Here is a 21,692-nt window from a genome sequence, read left to right on the forward strand (position 1 = left end):
TTCGGATCCAGATCTTGGGCTTGATGATGGTCTGATAGTTCGAACCGACCTGAGACTTGGACTACGGTGAGTTGTGTCAGGAATACGGCGTACGATCTTCCGCTTGCTACGCCGTATTGATTGGTCTCTACACTCCGCAGAAGCGATCTTCTTCGAAATCCGATGGCCACAGAGAGCTCAGTAAAAGATCGCGTGCAGAGTAAAAGCAGACGACCCATATGCCCTCGATACTTGCAGGAAAATTACTATTATACCCTTTTCTGATTTTTTCATGGTCATATTTGTCCCAGGAGAAAGATTCCCCTCACATTAAATGGGCGATACTAGTGGTGTATTTAGAAATAAAGGACAGTTTATTTTAATGTATCTATTAATGAATTATGGCTTCTAATGGATGGAGGTAATAAATGAAAACGAGGCATATGGGACGGATCATGCAATTTGGGTCTTTGTTAAATGTGGATTGATGAAACCCATTAATGCAGTTGCAATTTTGGGAACTCAAAAAAATACAATCAATTATTATTATTTTTTTTTGGAGGGGGCGGGGGTGTTAAATGAAGGTAAATTTCATGTTGGTGTGCCCACATTTAATGTGATTAGCTACTGCTAATTAATGATTTAAAAGAGACATGCCACCATATGAATTAGTCCATTCTACCTCCACATGCTTGAATTGAATATGAAAAGCCACAGTTCTAACACTATGTTCAAGATGGATAAAACCATGAAGAAGAAGATTTCTGACACACAACTATGGTGATTTCAGGGTGGAGGTGGACTGGTTCTAGGTATCTTTGGGCCCCAGCCTAAGACCTAATACTGATGACCCTTTCTTAGGGTGTGGGCAGGTTTGAAAACCCAGGGCAGTTTTTCTTTGGCCTTCCATACGCCCCACTTTCCACTGTAGCTACATCAAACAATTAGTTTTCAAAGAGGGACAAGTTTTCAAACGCAAAAAAACAATAGAAATGGGTAATCTCTCTCTCTCTCTCTCTCTCTGCCCCATAGGTTTTAAGTGATTTATGATAGATTTGAACTGTTAGATGTGTATGTGTTTAACCTGCTTGATTTGTTGGGAATAGACTTTTAGACAATGTTTTTTTAGATGAAAAAACATTTTTTTCTGAGCAAAAAAAAAAAAACTGGCACCTTCATGGCCATAAGGTTTTGGGTTACCAAAAAAAACATGTATACAAATTAGATTTCAGCGATCCAAAAGCCAAAAGCCGGTTCTCACTAAACAAAACTTATAGATCACATCTACATTACATTAGAAGTGAAAAATAAAATACTTAAAACTATGATTTTTGAAGGGGCCTAACCAGACCTAACAAAAAAAGTGGGCCTAAAGAACCAATGCACTCTTTAAGGCCCCCTCTTCTCGTTAGGTCCATCAAAAAATAGTTTTTAGTATTTTTTTTCACATCTAACACCATAGTTGTGATCTGTAGGTTTTTGTTAGCAGGAAGACTTTTGGATAGCCTGAATCTGACCTGTATACAGGTTTTTTCAGTGATCCAAAAATCAATGGCTATAAAGAGATCAAATTTTTTTGGTTCATAAAAATACATTTTTCATCGAAAACAGGAATCCAATAGTCAATTCCTACTAAATCGAGCATGATAACAAACACAGTTCGCAAGTATCATAAAACAATTCAAACTAAGACTTAACTAAAAAAGAAGGCCTAATATGTTCAGTTCTCTCTATATGTTCTCCATTTTACTGTGATTAAATAATCATTACAAAAAGGCATTAACAACAATCTCCCTAGCCCAAAAGAACAAAAATTCATATATCTATTTTCTATTTCATAAATCATATTTTTTCTCCAGAGTCATTTAGATTAAAGAAGAGTTGAGATCTAAGCGGGGCTTCTTGGCCAGGGAGGAGGAGGAGGAGGAGGGCAAGGGCACGAGGGCGTCGCAGCGAGGGCATTTCGGGTTCTCGCCAGAGATGAGGACGTAGAGCAGGCAGCTGGGGCACCCCGCCGCGAACATCGCGCCGGCGGAGGGCTCCTCTGTCGCCGTTCCGGCCGGCTTCTCCCCAGAGGCCAACGATCTTTCCGACGAGGCGGAGGACGAGGACGCTGGAGACGGCGAGATCTCTGGGCGCTTCCGGCCGGCCGTCCGATGCTCGGCCCGCTCCAGCGCGGATCTGACCTTCTCGAGGGTGCAGACGCTCTGGTTGCGGACGGAGGGAGAGGTGGAGGGCAGGTTGAGCGTCAGATCGAGGGAGCCGGCGGCAAGCTTCAGTTCACGGTCGAGATCGTCCGGCCTCGCCGACGACGACGACGGAGGGGGGAAGTTGAGGTCGTGGACAGAATTTCTGCTCTCGACGACGATGGGCGCGCTTCTGTGAAGGTAGATCTCTCCGGACTGCAGGGGAATGAAAACCGTGGATTTGAGAGAGAGAGAGAGAGAGAGACGAAATCGCAGAAAATCGGGAAATGATGAAGAATTGGAGATTTTGCGGAAAATTCAGAGATTCTCGCGGAGTTGATTTCCTGAATTTGAAGAAAACGAAGGGAAAATGTACTCGATTTCAGCAGTTGGCGACGAAATTGATTTCTGGAATTTGAACAAACTGCTCGAACTCGAAGGAAGTACTTATCTTTAGAAACTCGTAAATGGAATCAGTTTCCGAGGTTAAATCCGTAGAGGAATCGATTTCTCAGATTTTCCATAATTTTAGTAACGAAAAAGAGCTGTATTTTTGTGAATTGGTATAAAACGTCTTTGTTTGGAAATAAAATGAAAACGAGAAATGATGAAAGCGGACTGCGACGAGACTTGGCAAAATACAGAAACTTAGAAAAATTCTTCTGCAAAAAGTTGTGATTTTCAGCTTCTGATATCAGGATGAGAAGGAATTAATGCGTTTATGCGTCAGTTTTCTCTGAAATTCTCCAGAAATACAGGATTTTTCAAATGGAACAGAGGAATCAGGGTCCTCGAAATCGGAAATTTCTATTCCTTTCGGGAAATGTGTACAAGAAACCGTTCAGAAAAGAACCACATGAATAAAAAAAAACTAAAAAAAATCTTCTGTTGATTCATTGGAACACTTATCTAGGTAACTATTGAACAATTCACCTGCAGGAAAATTTTAAAATATGAAAAAAAAATTCGTAACAATTTTTCTATTGCGCAAATTTTAAAAATATGAAATTTTATTCGTAAGAAACCTTTTTTTAATTAAATTTCATTGAAGTTCAACTTAGAATGATCAATGTCAAAACTCTCTTCCCTAAAATTTCTAGAAATACATACAAATCATTGCAAAAGGTAATCCTCCGCGACAAATTTTCTGAAAAAAAAAACAATCTTTTACGCAAAATATCCCCCGTTTGATTAAAATTCCCAAATTCAGATGAAAATGATTCCTCTATTTTCTTCTCTATCAGAGGCGAGAAACGAAGGCCAAGAAATTTGAACGTAAAATGGAAAAAAATGGAGTTTTACCGTCATGTCGAGCCTCTTCTCCCATCCAGAAGGAACCTTCGAATCTAGATCCAATTCTTTCGATCCGATCGGCAAGCAACCCCCTAGAAGATCCCTCGTCACCAGATTGCCCCCTTCCGCCTTCACCGCCTCCTCGTTCCCCCTCTTACTCATCATCTGAAACACGAAGCTCACGTCGGCCGCCATTCAAACTCCCCCCGACCCCCGTCTCCTCTAGAAATCGAATGGCAGAGAGAGCTACTTGCTTTCGACTGCAACAACGAAGAAGGAGATCGAGAAGAGGAAGAAAGAAGGAGAGAGAGACTTTAATAACGATGAAATCCGTTAGGACGAAGAAAGGAGAGGAGAATGGCGTGGTGCGTGTTACTGTCCTTAGCTTTCATTTAATGCCCTCCCTGAAAATGATGGCTTGGGGGTCAGTTCGGTTTGCTTGTATGTGAAATGACTAATTTGCCCTGGTGGGCTGGGACTCCGTCCATATTTCCTCGGCTTCTTCTCCTCCTCGCCGGTCGTCGCAAAATTACTCGGCAGCGCAGTCCGTAATTCGGAGCTAGTGGGTTCTTGGACCGATCCGGTTGATCGAGGTCACAGCCGTCCTGGTCATGTTTCGGCCGAACTGTGGCGTAAGGACAATTTAAGGCTAATAAATGAGGGCAGCTTTGCCAGTTCCAGCTGGGCTGTAGCAAGCTCCAGCTTGAGGCGAGCGCAGCCGTGAGCTGGGATTAAAAAACCACATTTCTCGCTGCCTACCACTTTGGAAGGGTTTTATTTTTATTTTTTTAATGTGACCATATAGATGTGATTTACATGATTTTATTAGAATGCTCTTAGACCCGATTTAGACACAAAAATAGGTTTTTATAAGAATTAAAAATTAATGGTCTATAAATTTTATAAATATTTAATGCTTACAAATCATAAATTTTATAAAAAACATGATCAGTAAATCAATCATACAACCCAAAACACCTAGTCACTTGTGATAGTAGGTTGCTGGTTGGCTCAAAACGTAGTAGGCATCTGCAATTATATATATATATATATATATAGTACCTCCACCGAATAGAAATCATATTCGCAGGTTGCATCTTCTCAATTATACCTTATAAATGTATTCAACATATTTTATTTGATAGGAATCATGTTTTTAACCACATTTGTTGGACATAAAAATAGGTTTTTGAAAGTCATAAACTTTTGATAAATTGTGTACCATCAATTTTTGGAAGATCTTAAAAAACCTACATGTACGCCATAATCACATTATCCAACTTGTTTTTCATTAAATAATAATTCTAGATCATATCTTTAATCAACAAAAAAAAAGCTCAAAATTAAAAAAAAATAAAACTTCTATCATGTGAGCAGGTGCTTCGAGAGCACCGTATCATTACTATATTTAAAAGGAAAATATAAGGTAGTTCCGTACCATGATATCATATGGTACACACTCTGGTTTGTACCAAGTGGGAGATCAAGCCCAACATATTTACTATGTTTAAAGGTTTTATCATGTCTAATACATTATAAGACCTCATTTTTAAGACATTCAAAATCAATGGCTCACAATTCATGAAAATAAAGGTGGTCTAAAAATAATATAAAACATCATATTTTAGTCAACTATAATACATAAAAAATAATAAATAAAACGTGTTAAACATGATTGAAAGGTTAGATTTTGCATTTGGAGCTTAGATCTATGTAAATTAAGTGTCTATCATCATAAGCTATGGTAGTCCACTATTTGCACAGAAGCACCCCCCGCACATAAGCATGTATCTATCTATATATAGTCACTAGAATATGCCAACTAGAAATATGAGCATTTTAACACTTTTTTTGCAAATCCAACCATGTGGATGTGCTTGGCATAGTGAATTTGCTATGAATCAACCACTGGATTGTGCATTTTCGATGTAAAAGTGTGATTTCTAAATGCTTGACTATTTATGAAAATTATGAGCCATTGATTTTAAAGCCTTAAAAAAATCTTATTTATGCATCAAAATAAGATGATTCAAGAGCAGGTTCTTATAAAACCAAACTTGCATATCACATTTGTACAAATAGTTTCAAGAGAAAAGAACAAAAAAAATTCATAAAAATCATGGTTCACACATTAGTTCTCATATTTTAGCGACTATATTTATATATAAAACTATATAAGTCACTTGTGTGGATGTTCATAAGGTATCATTGAGTTGAAACAAGCAATATCTTATTGACAGTGTTCTTTTAAGTGAATCTACTCTTATAGATATGTTCTACATGGTCAGATTGGTGGGGATGAACTTTTGAAACACCAAAATCTAGTGTGTGCAAGTTGTTTTGATGATTAAAATATCAACGACCATAAATGCATCAATTTTTACGACTTAAAAAAACGTATTCTTTTTGTCAAATTTTCATGATCTAAGGGCTGATTTTTAATAAATTGAATATGTTAAACACATCTGCAAGGTCGGGTTGAGTCAAAACAACTTGCACCTACGAGTTTCAACTCATTGATGCATGTTCACATCCGCACCAAAGACTTATTGATGCAAAGCATCATGAAGATTCGAGCTTTGAAGATGAATTGGATCCAAATCCAATTCCCAAAATCCGATCCAAGATGCGATCCATGGTAGATCCAATCGAGCAGGACCATCTGGGTCCAATTGGATCTCTGAGTACCTAGATCCGCTTTGAATATCATGTTTCAATTTTTGGGATATTTTTTTTCTCAAAAATTGTATTTTTATGTTTGATTTCATTTTGTATGTCTGAAATCATTTAAGACTTTTTATGTATTTTATTTATGTTATTTTTTTTATTTTTAGGTGTCGGTTTCTACGGATCCAGATAGTTCTGGTGCCCTGTAGGATTCTTTTGTGGCATTAGAGGGTGTATGGGGAATGCAGGTAGTTTTTTTTATTTTTCGTAATTGCATTTTCTAATGCATTTTTGTGCAAGATCCAATTCTGGTGCCCTGTAAGATTCTTTTGTGGCATTAGAGGGTGTATGGGGGATGCGGGTAGTTTTTTTTTTATTTTTCGTAATTGCATTTTCTAATGCATTTTTGTGCAAGATCCAATTCACCGTATAATCTGGATTCGGATCTCGATCCATTTCAATAAAGCCCTAGTTGGCGCCATTTGGAATGGACTATTTTGGTGAATCATTTAAGACTTTTTATGTATTTTATTTATATTATTTTTTTTATTTTTAGGTGTCGGTTTCTACGGATCCGGATAGTTCTGGTGCCCTGTAGGATTCTTTTGTGACATTAGAGGGTGTATGGGGAATGCGGGTAGTTTTTTTTTATTTTTCGTAATTGCATTTTCTAATGCATTTTTGTGCAAGATCCAATTCACCGTATAATCTGGATCCGGATCTCGATCCATTTCAATAAAGCCCTAGTTGGCGTCATTTGGAATGGACTATTTTGGTCCTCATTCAAAATCCAGCCTTGACTAGTCCAAGTCAATATGGTTGTTGGTCACTTAATGTCCTTGGCCAAAAATAGTCCAAGTAAAACTTGTTTTGGGAGCAAAGCTTGGGAAGGCCATACCATCTTTATGATGTCTCTTCCCAAAGCTCCAAGGCCTTTATGAGGGGGAGATCGACCAAGGGTGAGGGGTGGTGGCTTCTTCATTTTGAAAAAATTTCTGTTTGGTGGCTGGAAAATTCGGTGGAGATAAATCTTGTGTAAAGAAGACTCGTTTCTTCTTGGGCGTGAAGGTGATCTTGTCTAGATCGACCTTGCGAGTTGAAGCAAATGTTCTTGGTCCGAGTTGGTTGCTGATTCAAGCTACTGTTCGTGGTGTTTCATTTGGTGTCTGCTGCTTCCCAGCGACATCCCTTGCTACCTTCAACCATATCTCACATTCACGGGTTCACTTGTTCTTACATTTTCGTTATTTTATCATATATGTTTTTGTTTCTCTTAGAGCATATTACTTGTGAGTTGTAGTAGATTATTTGTTGAATATTTGGAATGAATGTTTAAAATATTTATGTTATTAAGTGATTCTACTAGTCACAAAACATCCAGTTCGATTTGTTATTTCATAATTTGGTTTCCTGTCAAAACCTGAATTCCCAAATCCTAAGTTGTCTGGGATGACTCTAAAGAAATGATCCTATCGGCCTCGATACTGATCAATTTATGGCGTTCTTTAGCTTTTCAGAAAGCTAAGACGATTATATACAACTTTATAGTTGAGGGCATTGCATAAATCAGCATTCTGCACTCTTGAAAAGTGCTCTTAAAGTGTCAGACTGACAGGAACCCACTGTCACCAGTTTGGTTCAAAACACACCCGATGGTGTTTGGTATTTTTTAATTATCTTGAGATTGCCTGAATGAAAAATCATGTTGTTTGATTTTGTAGAAAGCTAAAACCTAGATATAAAACTCTTATGTTCAGAGTCTGAGTTGAATCCTCGTTTAGGTGTCTCAAAAATATCAGTCTTTCTACTATTGTCGAATAGTTGGAAATTTAATTTATTTGATAATATCTTATACAATTTTCAGAATTCAAAAATTTGTAGTGACTCATAGAAAACTAAAAAAAATCCAAATTTTAGTTCGTTGGAAAGGTCTGAATCTGACCTACGTTTTCTCAGTTGGTGGTTTTCTCAAACTCTACTGTCTGACGGGTCACAAACCCCTTCAAACAGACTGTCTGCAGAGTCCAAAAGTTTGTCATAGATGTGTCTGTTTGTCCCAGTCCCAAGCTCGTGGAACAAACATCTCTGATCTGAACCCAGTGATTTCAAATTCGTTGGAAAGACGTATGAGTCACACATAACTTTCCTTTGGACTGCCTTTGTCAAAAAAGAGTGCACACGTCCCTAAAACCCTATTTGCCTGAGTCTTGTTCGGACTCATCTTCTTGAAAGCTTCCGTGCGTGTTAAGATCTGTTTGGATCTTGAATCATGGATCGATGTTCATCGAGTTCACATCATTTTGGTATCAAAGCGAGGGTTGCCATATTTTTTAATCTGACACGATTCTTGATGTTGTGTGGAGTAAAAAAAAAATTAGGTACCATTTACGATGACACGTCGAATGGACAGTCAAGGTGAAAATGACTTTAATAGAGGAAATGATGAACGTGATCATCATTATGAGGTGCGAGATTTGCAAAGATAACTCGCTGAGGCTAATCGCCGAGTTGAAGATTTAACTTGTCAAATGACCGAGAATATTAGAGTTCATGATCGGCAAGTTGAGCGGAGTCCACACAGTTCTCGAGGAACTCATGAGACTCATTCATGTGATTTTGATGAAGACTTTGAGTCACATCGACGAAGTCCAGAGAGAAGAGATAACCTACAACCTAAGAGATCCCATTGGAATTCAAGCTTCCGTTTTGATATCCCAGAATTCAAGGGAACTGGAACTCCTAAAGAATTCCTAGATTGGATTAGCGAAGTCTGCGAAATCCTCAAATTTAAGGAAGTCCCTGAGGATCAAAGTGTGGGATTAATTTCCCTCAAATTAAAGGGTCGAGCTGCAACTTGGTGGCGACAGCTCAAGTAAACTCGCAGACATCAGAGTCGTGCCTCGATTCAGCGTTAAGAGCGCATGGAGCAGAAACTCCATGCCCAATTTCTTTCGTTAAACTATCATCGTGAACTATATCAAAAATATCAAAGTCTGAAACAATAAACTTGTTTGGTGGACCAATACACCGAAGAATTTCATGATCTTATTGCACGGAACGACATCTGTGAAAGTAAAGAATAACTTGTATCAAAGTATATTGGAGGACTGAACTTCCAATTACAAGATATGTTGAATTTTGTAGAGTGTTGGACTGCGTTTGAGGCACATCAAAAGGTACGCCAATAGGAAAGGTCTACCCAGAGGAAGACCTTAGCTAGGCCTAGTGTAACGCCCCAAAATCCCAACTTGAAAAATCCTTTAGATTTTTAGAGATTTTTTTTTTGAAAACATTGCGCAAAGTGGAAAAATATAAGGAAAAATCAGTTGAAAGTTTTGGGCGGGTTACAGAGTGAACAACAACAAGAAGAAACATTTTATTATCACTGTTTTACAAAATGATACAGGAGAAATAAACATCATTTCCATTTTACAAGACAACTGCCAAGATCTTAAGTTCTAGAGTGTGGGTTCAGTCCTCCGCCGCACATCGAGCTCCATCGCACCATGAGAAGTCACCACCTGTATCCCCATAAAACGGGGTTAGTACTCTTTCGAGTTGGTGAGATATCATCCACAATAATCCATTTGCGAAAAACATAGCATTTATAACATGATATGCATCCAATAACATAAATAACCAAGGTAACAATACAAGAGAATATATCATGACAGAACATATAAAATATCACAAACAATGCATATGTACAAGTGGGCATATATGTGCATCGTGGTGAGACAGTTAGCATATTTGAAGTGATTAAACAAGTGCAACTGCAATAAGTGAAAAAGCAGTACAAATTATTATCAAATGGCTAGCATGACTATTTAATTAACATCAACAGTCAATGGCAATAACAAATATCTCATTAATTATAACTAAGAGCAGAAACATACGACCCTAAAACACAAGGTTGATATTAAATAATGAATAATATCATTAGATAGCAAATATGCATCTAGGTGCATAACCAAGTGTACTTGAGCATTTTAGCCATTAAGCAATTATGTAAATAAGCAACTGAACAGTTAAGCAATTACGATGATAGAAATCACTATACTCATAAATCAATTGTTAATCTTAATTAGGCATATCTAGCAACATTCCCTTCTTCTGAGGTACTTAGGCCCATCTGGCCTTGTGTTCCCCGCAGGGCAACATGATCAAAATGTCGAGGTCACACTCGAACATTTAAGAACTCTAGCTCTACAAACCAAAAGGAGTACTTCGCCGGTGAAGGCGATAACAATTATTTAACATTCAGGGTGTGATACTCTTAGATAAGTGTGCTTAGTTCACAACATGGGTCCATCGCCCATGCTTACTCGCCACGGAGTTCAAACATTCCACAACTTTTAAACCAGTGTCAGAACCCTAATATGAGGATTTATGAAATGTATCACACAAAATGTGAAAGTACGTGTAACCACTCATTTCTAACATAAGTGACCTCGACTCACGAGGTAGGTCCATCGCCCCACACTAACTTGCCACAGAGTTTCTGACATTCAAACAAGTCTCAGAAAACATAGCATTTATAACATGACATGCATTCATTAACATAAATGATCAAAGTAGCAGGACAAGCGAACATATATATGTGCGTCGTGGTGAGACCGTTAGAATATTTGAAATGATTAATCAAGTGCAACTACATCAAGTAATGAGACAGTAATGGATAACGCTAAGTAATAAGCGACAATGCCAAGCACTAACATACTTAAATAGTAACATCACATATTTAAGCAAATGAGTAAGGAAGATACTATTCTTGCATCATGATAAAAAAAAAGCAGTGTGTTCATGATAAAGCGACTAACAGGATTATGGAATTGACATTAGCATTCAACAATGAATATTTCATTGATTATATATCCAAAGTATGACACCTCTAGAATCATATCATACCAGATGTACTAAGAAAAAAAGTACGTGTAACCACACATTTCTAACATAAGTGAACTCGACTCACAAGATGGGTTCATCGCCCACACTAACTCACCACGGAGTATCTGTCATACAATCAAGTCTCAAGGACAAGTATATTTCTACAATATGCTTCAAGTTGCCTTTGTACTTACAGGACAGATCAGGTGTCAAGGGTGAATCGTGTGTCCAATGCAATCATACACAAAAATATTCAATCATTCACTGAATGCTAAGACACTTGAATTATTAACGTAATTCATTCAATACATCTAAATTCGGTGACAAGATGTGCAAGTGGAACATATTCATTCGTGCCATAACATTGATATCACATTGTTTTCATGTAGTGTGTAAGTATACATAAATCAAAGCAATACGAGTATGATATCGCATGTTGGCTAATCAAAATTTGACCATACTTAATGATAAACAAGCTTAATTAAGTCGTTGGAGTTCAGTGATAAGGTACACCATGGTACACATGAACTCTTCATTCTATCAAGCATACTACCAAATTTTTGAAATGCCAAAGTGCAAACTACGTGCATTGAACAAGTTGCATACAGTTTTACCTATGCAGTTGTACTCGTGACATGATGAACTATATGACATTTTATGTAGCAAGTTGAGATGTATGTTTAGCGAAGGAATTCATGTGGTTCATTGATGCAAAGGAGCTGCCATAGATTCAATCAAGTATAATGGAACCATCAATCACTAAAGTCAATGAGAACCACCGTGCATCATAAAAATCATAAGGTTCATGCCATCAAGGGTTGCTATAATGTCAAAATGCAGGAAAAATATTCCAGCACTATGCTCCATCGTGTGCGCCACCAAAGGGTGAAAAAGTAGCGTGTAGGAGTCTAACATAGGCTGCAACGGGGCAGCTAAGAGTCACAATTTGGCAATGTGAAAGGGGACTGTTCAAGAGATCGCTTTTCTCCAATGCTAAAGTGCACACCGTCGCCTACCGGTTTCCCCATAGGAGAAGATCGGAGGCTGTTGTGCAAGAGCACAGGTTGCTGCCAACTGCTGGGCAGATTGGAGCAAGAGGTACCCAGCCCACGGCTGGGTCAATACTCATCCCGGTCTGGATTATGGGGTGAGCACGACAACTGCACCCGGTGTCAAGCGCATCTTCATCCGTCTTGTCATAGAAATATCCGTTAAAAATCTTGTTGTTTACAAAACTATTTTATATTTATATTTTTTATTCAAAGGCATGTCTGTAACTAAGAAAACCCAGTGTGCTGGGTTGCTTGGTGTCTCAGCTGCGATGCACCCAACTCGGCCCCAAAATGAGAGAGATCTAAACAAGATAAAAAAACTATGACTTCCTACAATAGCAGAAAGCTCAATATTTTTTAGATGTTTAGGCGAAGATTCAGCCCTGACCCTAAACATAAAAGTTGTAGAGATATCTCTTAGATTTCTACAGAATCAAACCAATTAAATTTTTATTGAGGGAGTCAGGAGAAATCATGAAAATATGGGACGTTGTCCAGGGCTTTCTAAACTGAGCAGAGACTTACAAAAATCTCAATGTTCTATATTTGACAGGGATTTTGAAGGACCTTGCAGACCAAATTGGGAAAAGTCATCAACTACAAAGTTGGAGGACTGAGTCTTGGCTTTTCAGAATGTTCAAGAACACAGAAATATGATCTGTATCCAGGGAGATACAGTCAATTTATCAGAGTTGTCTCTAACAACTCTAGAATCAGGAAGAACCAGTGTATGCAAAAACTATATTTTTGATAGGGATTTTAGAGGATCATGCAGACCGAATCAGGATAATCCTTTAACTACAAAGTTGGAGGCCTATGTTTTGGCTTTCCATAATATTTAAAAACACTAAAATCTGACTTGTATCCAAGGAGATACAGTCGATTTATCAGAGTTATCTCTGACAACTCTAGAATCGAGAAGAACCAGTGTATGCAAAACCTATATTTTTGATAGGGATTTTATAGGACTATACAGACCGAATCAGGCCAAGCCTTTAACTACAAAGTTAGATTCTTGTGTCTTAACTTTCCAAAAGGTCCAAGAACACTAAAATCTGACCTGTATCCAGGAAGATAGAGTCGATTTATCAGAGTTGTCTCTAACAACTCTAGAATCGGGAAGAAACAGTGCATGCAAAAACTATATTTTTGACAAGGATTTTAGAGGACTACACGGACCGAATTAGGCCAAGCCTTTAACTACAAAGTTAGAGGCCTGTGTCTTGACTTTCCAGAATATTCAAGAACACTAAAATCCAACCTATATCTAGGGAGATGCAGTCAATTCATCAGAGGTGTCTCTGACAACTCTAGATTCGAGAAACTCATTTTGACAAAATACCGAGTATGGACTGGGCGAACGGACCAGGTCTGAACCGTGTGTTCAGACCCCGGGTCAGAGCCATCAAACAACAGAAAAGAAGAAAGAACAAAAAATAGAAAAGAAAGTGAGCCAACCGAAATGCCTCAACTACCAAAATGCACACATTTTTTTTGAAACCATGTGTGTGAGTCGTGGAATGCACCACATCTAGTGCTACGAAATGAAAGTAAAGAGCAACAACACGGATCTAATTTGCCAAAATCACATGCAACTCAACATATATGCATTGTGGAATCCAGTTTCATGTACACACAAGGAATGAAGAACACATTACTTCAAGGAACAATAAAAATGAAAATGCACATGGATAAAGAGAGAAATCTCACAATGCTATTCCGAAAATCCAAGGATGTCGACCTTCCTTTTGCTTAGAGTGTAGAGGGGAGTCCCTCACGTGGTACCCACCCCTACACACAAGCACAAAATGGGAGTAAGAGAAGGTAGGGCTCACAGTTGGGAGGAAGAGAATAGAGAGGAGGGAGAGAGAGAGAGAAGAGAAATTGCCCAAATGCTTTCTCTCTCTTTCCTCTCAAAGCTTAAATAGGTAGGGTCAATTGGTTGAATGACTGTGATTGATCCTCAAAAAAGGAAGGGCTGAGATGGGTTGCACACCCATCTAGGCCATGGCATGGTTGGGGTTTTCTAAACCCACCTCCCACGCCCCCTATGAGAAGCAAGCATTTGATTTTTCTAAAAGTTTTTTCAAAAATGCCACTAAATAAAGTCTATTATGCCTTCTTGCCTTTAAAACTTTTCAAAAAGTGTCCCATGGATGGAACCAATCAGATTACATCCTTTTAGCTACCTTTAAATTCTTTCAGAAGTGCCATGGGCTACCGCCCACATGGCCAATCAGAAACGTTTCTGAGAAAAGTCTTACCATATTTTACCATAATGCCATCGCCCAGCTTGGTCAACTTGACCAGCTGGTCTCTAGGGTTATCCATGTCTACCTATGGTCGACCATGGGCTAGGTCAACCCCTTAGTTGGTCTCAAACCCGATAGAAATTTAAATATAACCCGAATATTAAAATATATTCTAAATTATTGTTTTTCGTAAAAAACCATCTTTGGTATGACCCATGCCTCTTAAAATTTACATTCCTTATTAATTTACATAAAATGATGGGGTTTTAACATCGTTTAAATTCCTCAATTTGAGATTCTGGTTGATCTTATGCAATTCGGATAAAAATTAGGATTTTGATGACCGATGCATCAAAATATGCATGCATATGCATTTATTTCAATACGTATATAAACATTTGTCTGCATTAGGGTTTCCGATATATATATATATATATATATATATATATATATATATATATATATATATATATATATATATATACTTACACACACACACACACACACACACACATATATATATATATATATATACAAATGCACATACACACAGACATATGCATATACATATTTATGTATAAATACATAGCTAATGACAATTATGAAATTTCATCTTCTATTGGATAATTTTCTTAGAAAATTCGTGGGTCTTACACCTAGTCTTGTGACTAGACCAGCAACGCAGGTCCCAACGGTCCCCACTGTAAAAGCTATCCCACCCTACCGACACTCCAATGCGACTAACCTGTCTAGGGTTATGAGTCAAAATGCTTCGGTAAGAACCCAAGTTCACACTTCTAGTTCCAATACCCCCATCAAGTGCTACACTTGTGGGAAGTCGGGTCACAAGTCCACTGAGTGTAGTGGCAATGCCCTGTTCATTGAAGGATCGCATGTTGAGGATGATTCTAGATTGGATCCTGAATCCAATCTTGTTTATGATCAAGATCTTGAGAATTTTGAGGGAGATGTCGAAGAGGAGCATGTGAAAGAGGTGTTGTCGTCTGATAGAGGCGAAGCATTCATTTCTAGGAGGATCTGTTTAACCCTACGTCAAGAAGTGAATGATCGTTGGCTTCGAACTCACATATTTGAGTTTGCATGTACCATCAATGGAAAAGTATGTTGATTTATCATTGACTCCTATTGCTGTGAAAATGTGATATTGATCAAAGTCATGACCAAGTTAAACTTGAGTTGTAAAACTCATCCCCGTCCATATCAGATGTTGTGGCTCCAGAAGAGCATCGATGTTCGTATCAACCAACATTCTTTGGTCAATTTCTCGATAGGCAACACCTACTTTGATCAAGTTTGGTGTGATGTGCTTCCTATGGATGCGAGTCACTTGATTTTAGGAAGACCTTGGCAATATGATCAAAATGTCATACATCATGGTAAAACCAACGTCTATTCCTTCACTTTTGAAGGTAGAAAGATCAAGTTGCTTCCTTCAAAAGATCTGTCTCCTTTGTCTTCCGCCTCATCATTTGTTGTCCAATCCACTATCGTTCCTCCATCTTCTTCTGTCACCCTCATTTCTCCTCATGAGTCCCTTAAGATCGCTGCATCTCAAATCAAGGGACCCAGTGTGTTCATCGTGAGGCATGAACTTCAGGATCAACCAAAATCTCATTCTGTCATGAAGGATTCCCCACCGGACCCTTCTCCTAAATTCGGTAGTGATATTATCACTGAAGTTAATAAGGAAATCATGAAGGAACCCTCACTTGAATTTGAGGTTCCTATAAGTGCGTTCATTTTTTATCCAGTCCTTGAAGAGGTGAATACAGAACCCACCTTCATTAGAGAGATCGATGAGTTATCCGATCTTTCATCACTTTCTGATATAGAAGATCATGAAGAGTTGTCTCACATCATTTCTGACAACCCTTTATTCATGGAGAATCCTGAAGGTTGTCCAAGCTGGTTCGAGGATAACTTCATCTTTGATAATCTGCTCTATGGTGATGTTGATGAAGGCATCAAAGTTGAAGAAGCGTTTGCGTGTGAGGATGTCATCGATGAATTCACACTTATCATTAATAATCTCACTTTTGATGTCAATGTCGAAATTGAAAGGCTCGATTCTAGTATTAGAGAGTCTATCGAAATTCATGTCAATGAATCCTTAGAAATTGAAAATGCTTTCAGTAAACCATTAGAAAGTTTTGAGCCTCATGTGAACCCTAAATGTAATATGAGTAAAGCTGAAATGATAATCATGCATACCCCAAATTTATTTTGGAAACATCATGATTTAGTCAATAATATAGACTTTACATTCTTAATAAATCCTCATAGTAAATATGAATTGTTATTATATTGTATTGCTCGTGAATTGTCGTATGATTGCCAAAATGTTTATGAAAAATTTACAATATTGAAAAATATGATAAATAAGCAAATTTTATCTCTGGTTGACCCAAAATTTGTTACTATCTGCAGAGCATTGATACAAGGTAAGTTTTTTAAATATAATATTTTACATGCTTTTGAGTTTCAATTCTATTGTTCTACCTCTATTTTTTCTGAATTTCATTTTGCTCAGCATATTGCATTATATTGCATCAAATATCCTTGTCATTCTTATATAGAATTTCTTTCCTTGTTTAGTTCTTGTTTATTTGCTTTGAACAAATTCTGCGTTAATTATATTTTGAATGTATGCAGGGATTATGGAGTGACGTTTGAGTAGAAACAGGCTCCGAGGATGAAGACTTTCAACCCAGGGGGAATGATGCAGAGCATCCTGAAGATTCAAGCTTTGAAGACAAAATAGATCCAAATCCAATTCCCAAAATCCAATCCAGGATGCGATCCATGGTAGATCCAATCGAGCAGGACCATCTAGGTTCAATTGGATCTCCGAGTACCCAGATCCGCTTTGAATATCTTGTTCCAATTTCTGGGATATTTTGTTTTTTTTTAATTATATTTATATGTTTGATTTCATTTTGTATGTCTCGAATCATTTAAGACTTTTTATGTATTTTATTTATGTTGCTTTTTTTATTTTTAAGTGTCAGTTTCTATGAATCCGAATAGTTCTGGCGCCCTGTAGGATTCTTTTGTGGCATTAGAGGGTGTATGGGGCATGCGGATAATTTCTTTATTTTTTGCAATTGCATTTTTGTGCAGGATCCAATTCACTGCATAATCTAGATCTGGATCTCGATCCATTTCAATGGAGCCTTAGTTGGTGCCATTTGGAATGGACCATTTTGGTCCTCATTCAAAATCCAGCCTTGACTAGTCCAAGTCAATATGACTGTTGGTCACTTAATGTCCTTGGCCAAAAATAGCCCAAGTCAAACTCATTTTTGGAGCAAAGCTTGGGAAGGTCATACCATCTTTATGGTGGCTCTTCCCCAAGCTCCAAGGCCTTTATGAGGGGGAGGTCGACCAAGGATGAGGGGTGGTGGTGGATGGAAAATTCGGTGGAGAGAAATCTTGTGTGAAGAAGACTTGTTTCTTCTTGGGAGTGAAGGTGATCTTGTCTAGATCGACCTTGTGAGTTGAAGCAAATGTTCTTCGTTCGAGTTGGTTGCTGATTCAAGCTACTGTTCATGGTGTTTCATTTGGTGTCGGTTGCTTCCCAGCGACATCCATTGCTACCTTCAACCATATCTCACATTCGCGAGTTCACTTGTTCTTACATTTTCGTTATTTTATCATATGTGTTTTTGTTTCTCTCGTAGCATATTACTTGTGAGTTGTAGTGGATTATTTGCTGAATATTTGGAATGAATGTTTGAAATATTTATGTTACTAAGTGATTCTACTAGTCACAAAACATCCAGTTCGATTTGTTATTTCATAATTCAGTTTCCTGTCAAAACCTGAATTCCCAAATCCCGAGTTGTCTGGGATGACTCCAAAGAAATGGTCCTATCAGCCTTAATACTGATCGGTTTTTGGCGTTTTTTAGCTTTTCGAAAATCTAAGACAATTATATACAACTTTATAGTTGAGGCGATTGCATGAATCGGCCTTCTGCACCCTTGAAAAGTGTTGTTAAAGTGTCGGACTGACAGGAATCTACTGTCACCTGTTTGGTTCAGAACACACCTGGTGATGTTTGGTATTTTTTAATTATCTTGAGATTGCCTGCATGAAAATTCATGTTGTTTAATTTTGTAGAAAGCTTGAACCTAGATCTAAAACTTTCATGTTCAGAGTCTGAGCTGAATCCTCATTTAGGTGTCTAAAAAATATCATTCTTTTTACTGTTGTCGAATAGTTAGAAATTTAATTCATTTGATAATATCTCATACAATTTCCAGAATTAAAAAATTTGTAGTGACTCATAGAAAACTAAAAAAAATCCAAATTTTAGTTCGTTGAAAAGGTTTGGATCTGACCTATGTTTTCTCAGTTGGTGGTTTTCGCAAACTTCACTGTCTGATGGATCAAAAACCCCTTCGAACAGGCTGCCCATGAAGTCCGAAAGTCTGTCATAGATGTGTATGTCCATCCCAGTCCCAAGTCCGTTGAACTGACATCTATGATTCAAATTCAGTGATTTTGGATTTGTTGGAAAGATGTGCGAGTCACGCACAACTTTCCTTTGGACCGCCTCTATCAAAGCAGAGTGCACGGGTCTCAAAAACCCTATTTCTCCGAGTCCTATTCAGACTCATCTTCATGAAAGCTTTCGTGCGTGTTAAGATCCGTTTGGATCTTGGATCGTGAATTGGTGCTCACCGAGTTCACATCACTTATCATATATATTGATACTAATGAAGGTACAAAACTATTGAACTGATGCAAATTGTGCTCACTCAATTAAACCAATGTGTTTAGTATAATTTGTTTCATAAGGATTAGTCCTTGGATCATGTTTTTCATATATAAAAATATATTTATTGAGTTATAAAGTTTTGATACATTATTGGCTATCGATTTTGATCTTTAGGAAACAAACTATACAATCACATGATTCAAAGCCCTTGTTTACTAAATATAAATTTTTTATTTACTGCAAGATTTTCTTTTATAGAAAATGACTAAGAATGAGATTTTGTTAGCATGGGCTTAATTGTGAGTGCTTTCGGATTGGACCAACTCTGTTTGGGTGACATAGTTAAGAGGGGCGATGAGGGATTCATGAAATCCCCATCGTCTCCATCGACATACATGGATATCGATACAGATTGTCTTGACTGCAAGTTGCGGAAGAGATGGAGCCTATCGACGAACCAACTTACGTAAACAAGTAGAAGGAACCTAATATGAGGTGTTCAAACTCAGTTTTTCTTTGTACCCAGTCAAGCTGAGCTCGATCTACCTTGTTTAAAATAAGAAATGCATTATTTCAAAGCTTGAAGTAACATATTTTGAACTCTGTCAACGCCAACCCTGTCATCACGATAGCAGCATCCCACCTTTTTGAGTGTAGAATTGGGAGCCTTCCGATTTCTTACCTCTGCCTTTTCGGGCGGGTCGTTTAACCCTCATCAAGGCTGTTGTGCCAACCATTTCCTCACACTACATGCTAGTCTATAAACTGCTTGCGAAGATCGAAAAGCACATTGAACAACTCATGCAAAACTTTCTATGGGTGGGGGCACTAGTGCAGCACATTGGTTGCTTTGTCTAGTGTGGCTAGGCCAACCTAGAGGGGTGATTTGGGGTTGCACCCATATCGTTGATGAATAAAGCACTGGTATCCAAGTGTTGACAGTCAATTTACTACAACGATGGAGACCTTGCACCATATTTTTTCTCAAAATACGTGTTGTAGAGATCCCCACTTAGTGGACCACAAACAAGGGGGCAGCGATCATCATCCAGGACGTGACTGCACTAGTGCTAGGTATGACCTAAATTCAAAGAACAACTATATTGGAGGATTATTGACTCTTGCGCATGTCCAATTTTATAAGACATCAAAGTCATAGATTCCTTATAGCTACTTTTTTGGAGACCACTATTGATCTCCAAGCTAGAAAATAAGTCTTAAGGTAGTATATTTTATAAAAAATAATCATACTGTATGACAAATATGATACATTTTTTGAAATGCCTCACAATTTCTGTTATTCTTTTTCATGTCAAATATCTGGTTTTAAAAAAGCCTTTTTACTCTATGTACATGTGATTTTTTAAATATATATGAATTTTCTCTTAAATATGTGATTATTTTTTTACAAAATAAACTCTATTATCAAATTTACATCTCTTTCATCTGAGGTCGAAAACTTATGTTTTTATAGATGTTGAAAAGGTGAGATATAAGCCTGTAATTTTTCTGTTTTAAGTTAGAATAAAAAACCTTTCTAAGATTCTCGTTTGTACATTCCAAAACCAGAATAAAAGCATGTTCTGCAAACTGAAATGGTGTCCAAAAGAGAGAACACCAAGAGACAAAGATATATATAGAGAGAGGAAGAGAGAGTGCATGTAAACACCTGAAAAGTTTTTTTTTTTTAAATGTGTTTCTTTTTTTACTAACGCACTTTCTATGTGCATGAAAAAACCTCTTTGGCTAGTATAACCCACTAAGTAAAATAGTACCAATGAAAATGCTCTTTTACTAACACGCCAGAGGAACACACACCAGTAAGAGTTTTTTCTTGAAGTGAAGAAGGATGATTCATCAAAACAAAGGCAAATTTAAGAACCATACTAAGACAAGTAATTCCACTTAACCAAATAAAATGTTCATAAATCTAATATTGTCATATTAAATCCACACGTTATCCTGTCAAATCCATATATATCCACAAATATGGATTATTACACCTAATTCAGTCAAACTGCACGATTTTTGGCCGTGTAACGACGCCAATGTAAATTGGCCACCTCAGATCCAAGTTTATTCTGACCCAGATCCCAAGAACGACTAATACAAGGTAAATAAGCTACAAACGGATTTTCTGTTTTTTTTTTTTTAAGTGTCTTGGAAACTGTCCCCCTTTCTGTAAAATCTAACATTATGTATTGTTCAGAAATTCTAACCTTTCTCCAGATATTAAATCAAAGCCTTCTCCTTTCCTTTTATTTTCAAAAAGTTCAAGAACTAAACAACAATATATTGATAACTGGAACTACAACAATCAAATGTCCATTATACAGAATCATGGAACGATTAGAAACTCTGAAATAAAATATTTGTATGTGGAGTGATATACCATAAACCCAGAACCCCTTTAATAATTTCAGAAAAAATACCATCACTAATACGCAAATGTCAGAGATTATATAAAAGTAAAATGCTTCCTCTCGAAACCTAAAAGCATTTGGGTTTCGAGAGAGTTGCCACATCTTCGTCGGTTTGCAGTGGCTGATTACTGTGGGTGCTCGGCGGTGGCTGGCTGGCCACCTCCATCGGCCAGCTGAAGGCCTCATAAGCGTAGGTGATGTTCTAAAGA

The 21,692-nt window shown here is 37.6% G+C and overlaps 1 protein-coding gene across 1 annotated transcript; it reads right to left on the minus strand.

Annotated features, from left to right (window-relative positions):
• Positions 1 to 1,717: 1,717 nt before the first annotated feature.
• On the minus strand, positions 1,718 to 3,864 carry LOC149844845 (uncharacterized). Its single transcript, XM_089997358.1, has 2 exons — positions 3,468 to 3,864; positions 1,718 to 2,381 (listed from the first exon to the last, which is right to left on the minus strand). The coding sequence occupies exons 1-2, from the start codon at positions 3,651 to 3,653 to the stop codon at positions 1,845 to 1,847; spliced, it is 723 nt and encodes a 240-aa protein (XP_089853484.1). The 5' UTR covers positions 3,654 to 3,864; the 3' UTR covers positions 1,718 to 1,844.
• Positions 3,865 to 21,692: the final 17,828 nt, after the last annotated feature.

This window comes from Nuphar pumila, chromosome 2 (assembly GCF_984573655.1).
Source record: "Nuphar pumila chromosome 2, dmNupPumi1.hap1.1, whole genome shotgun sequence".
Classification (NCBI taxonomy): domain Eukaryota; kingdom Viridiplantae; phylum Streptophyta; class Magnoliopsida; order Nymphaeales; family Nymphaeaceae; genus Nuphar; species Nuphar pumila.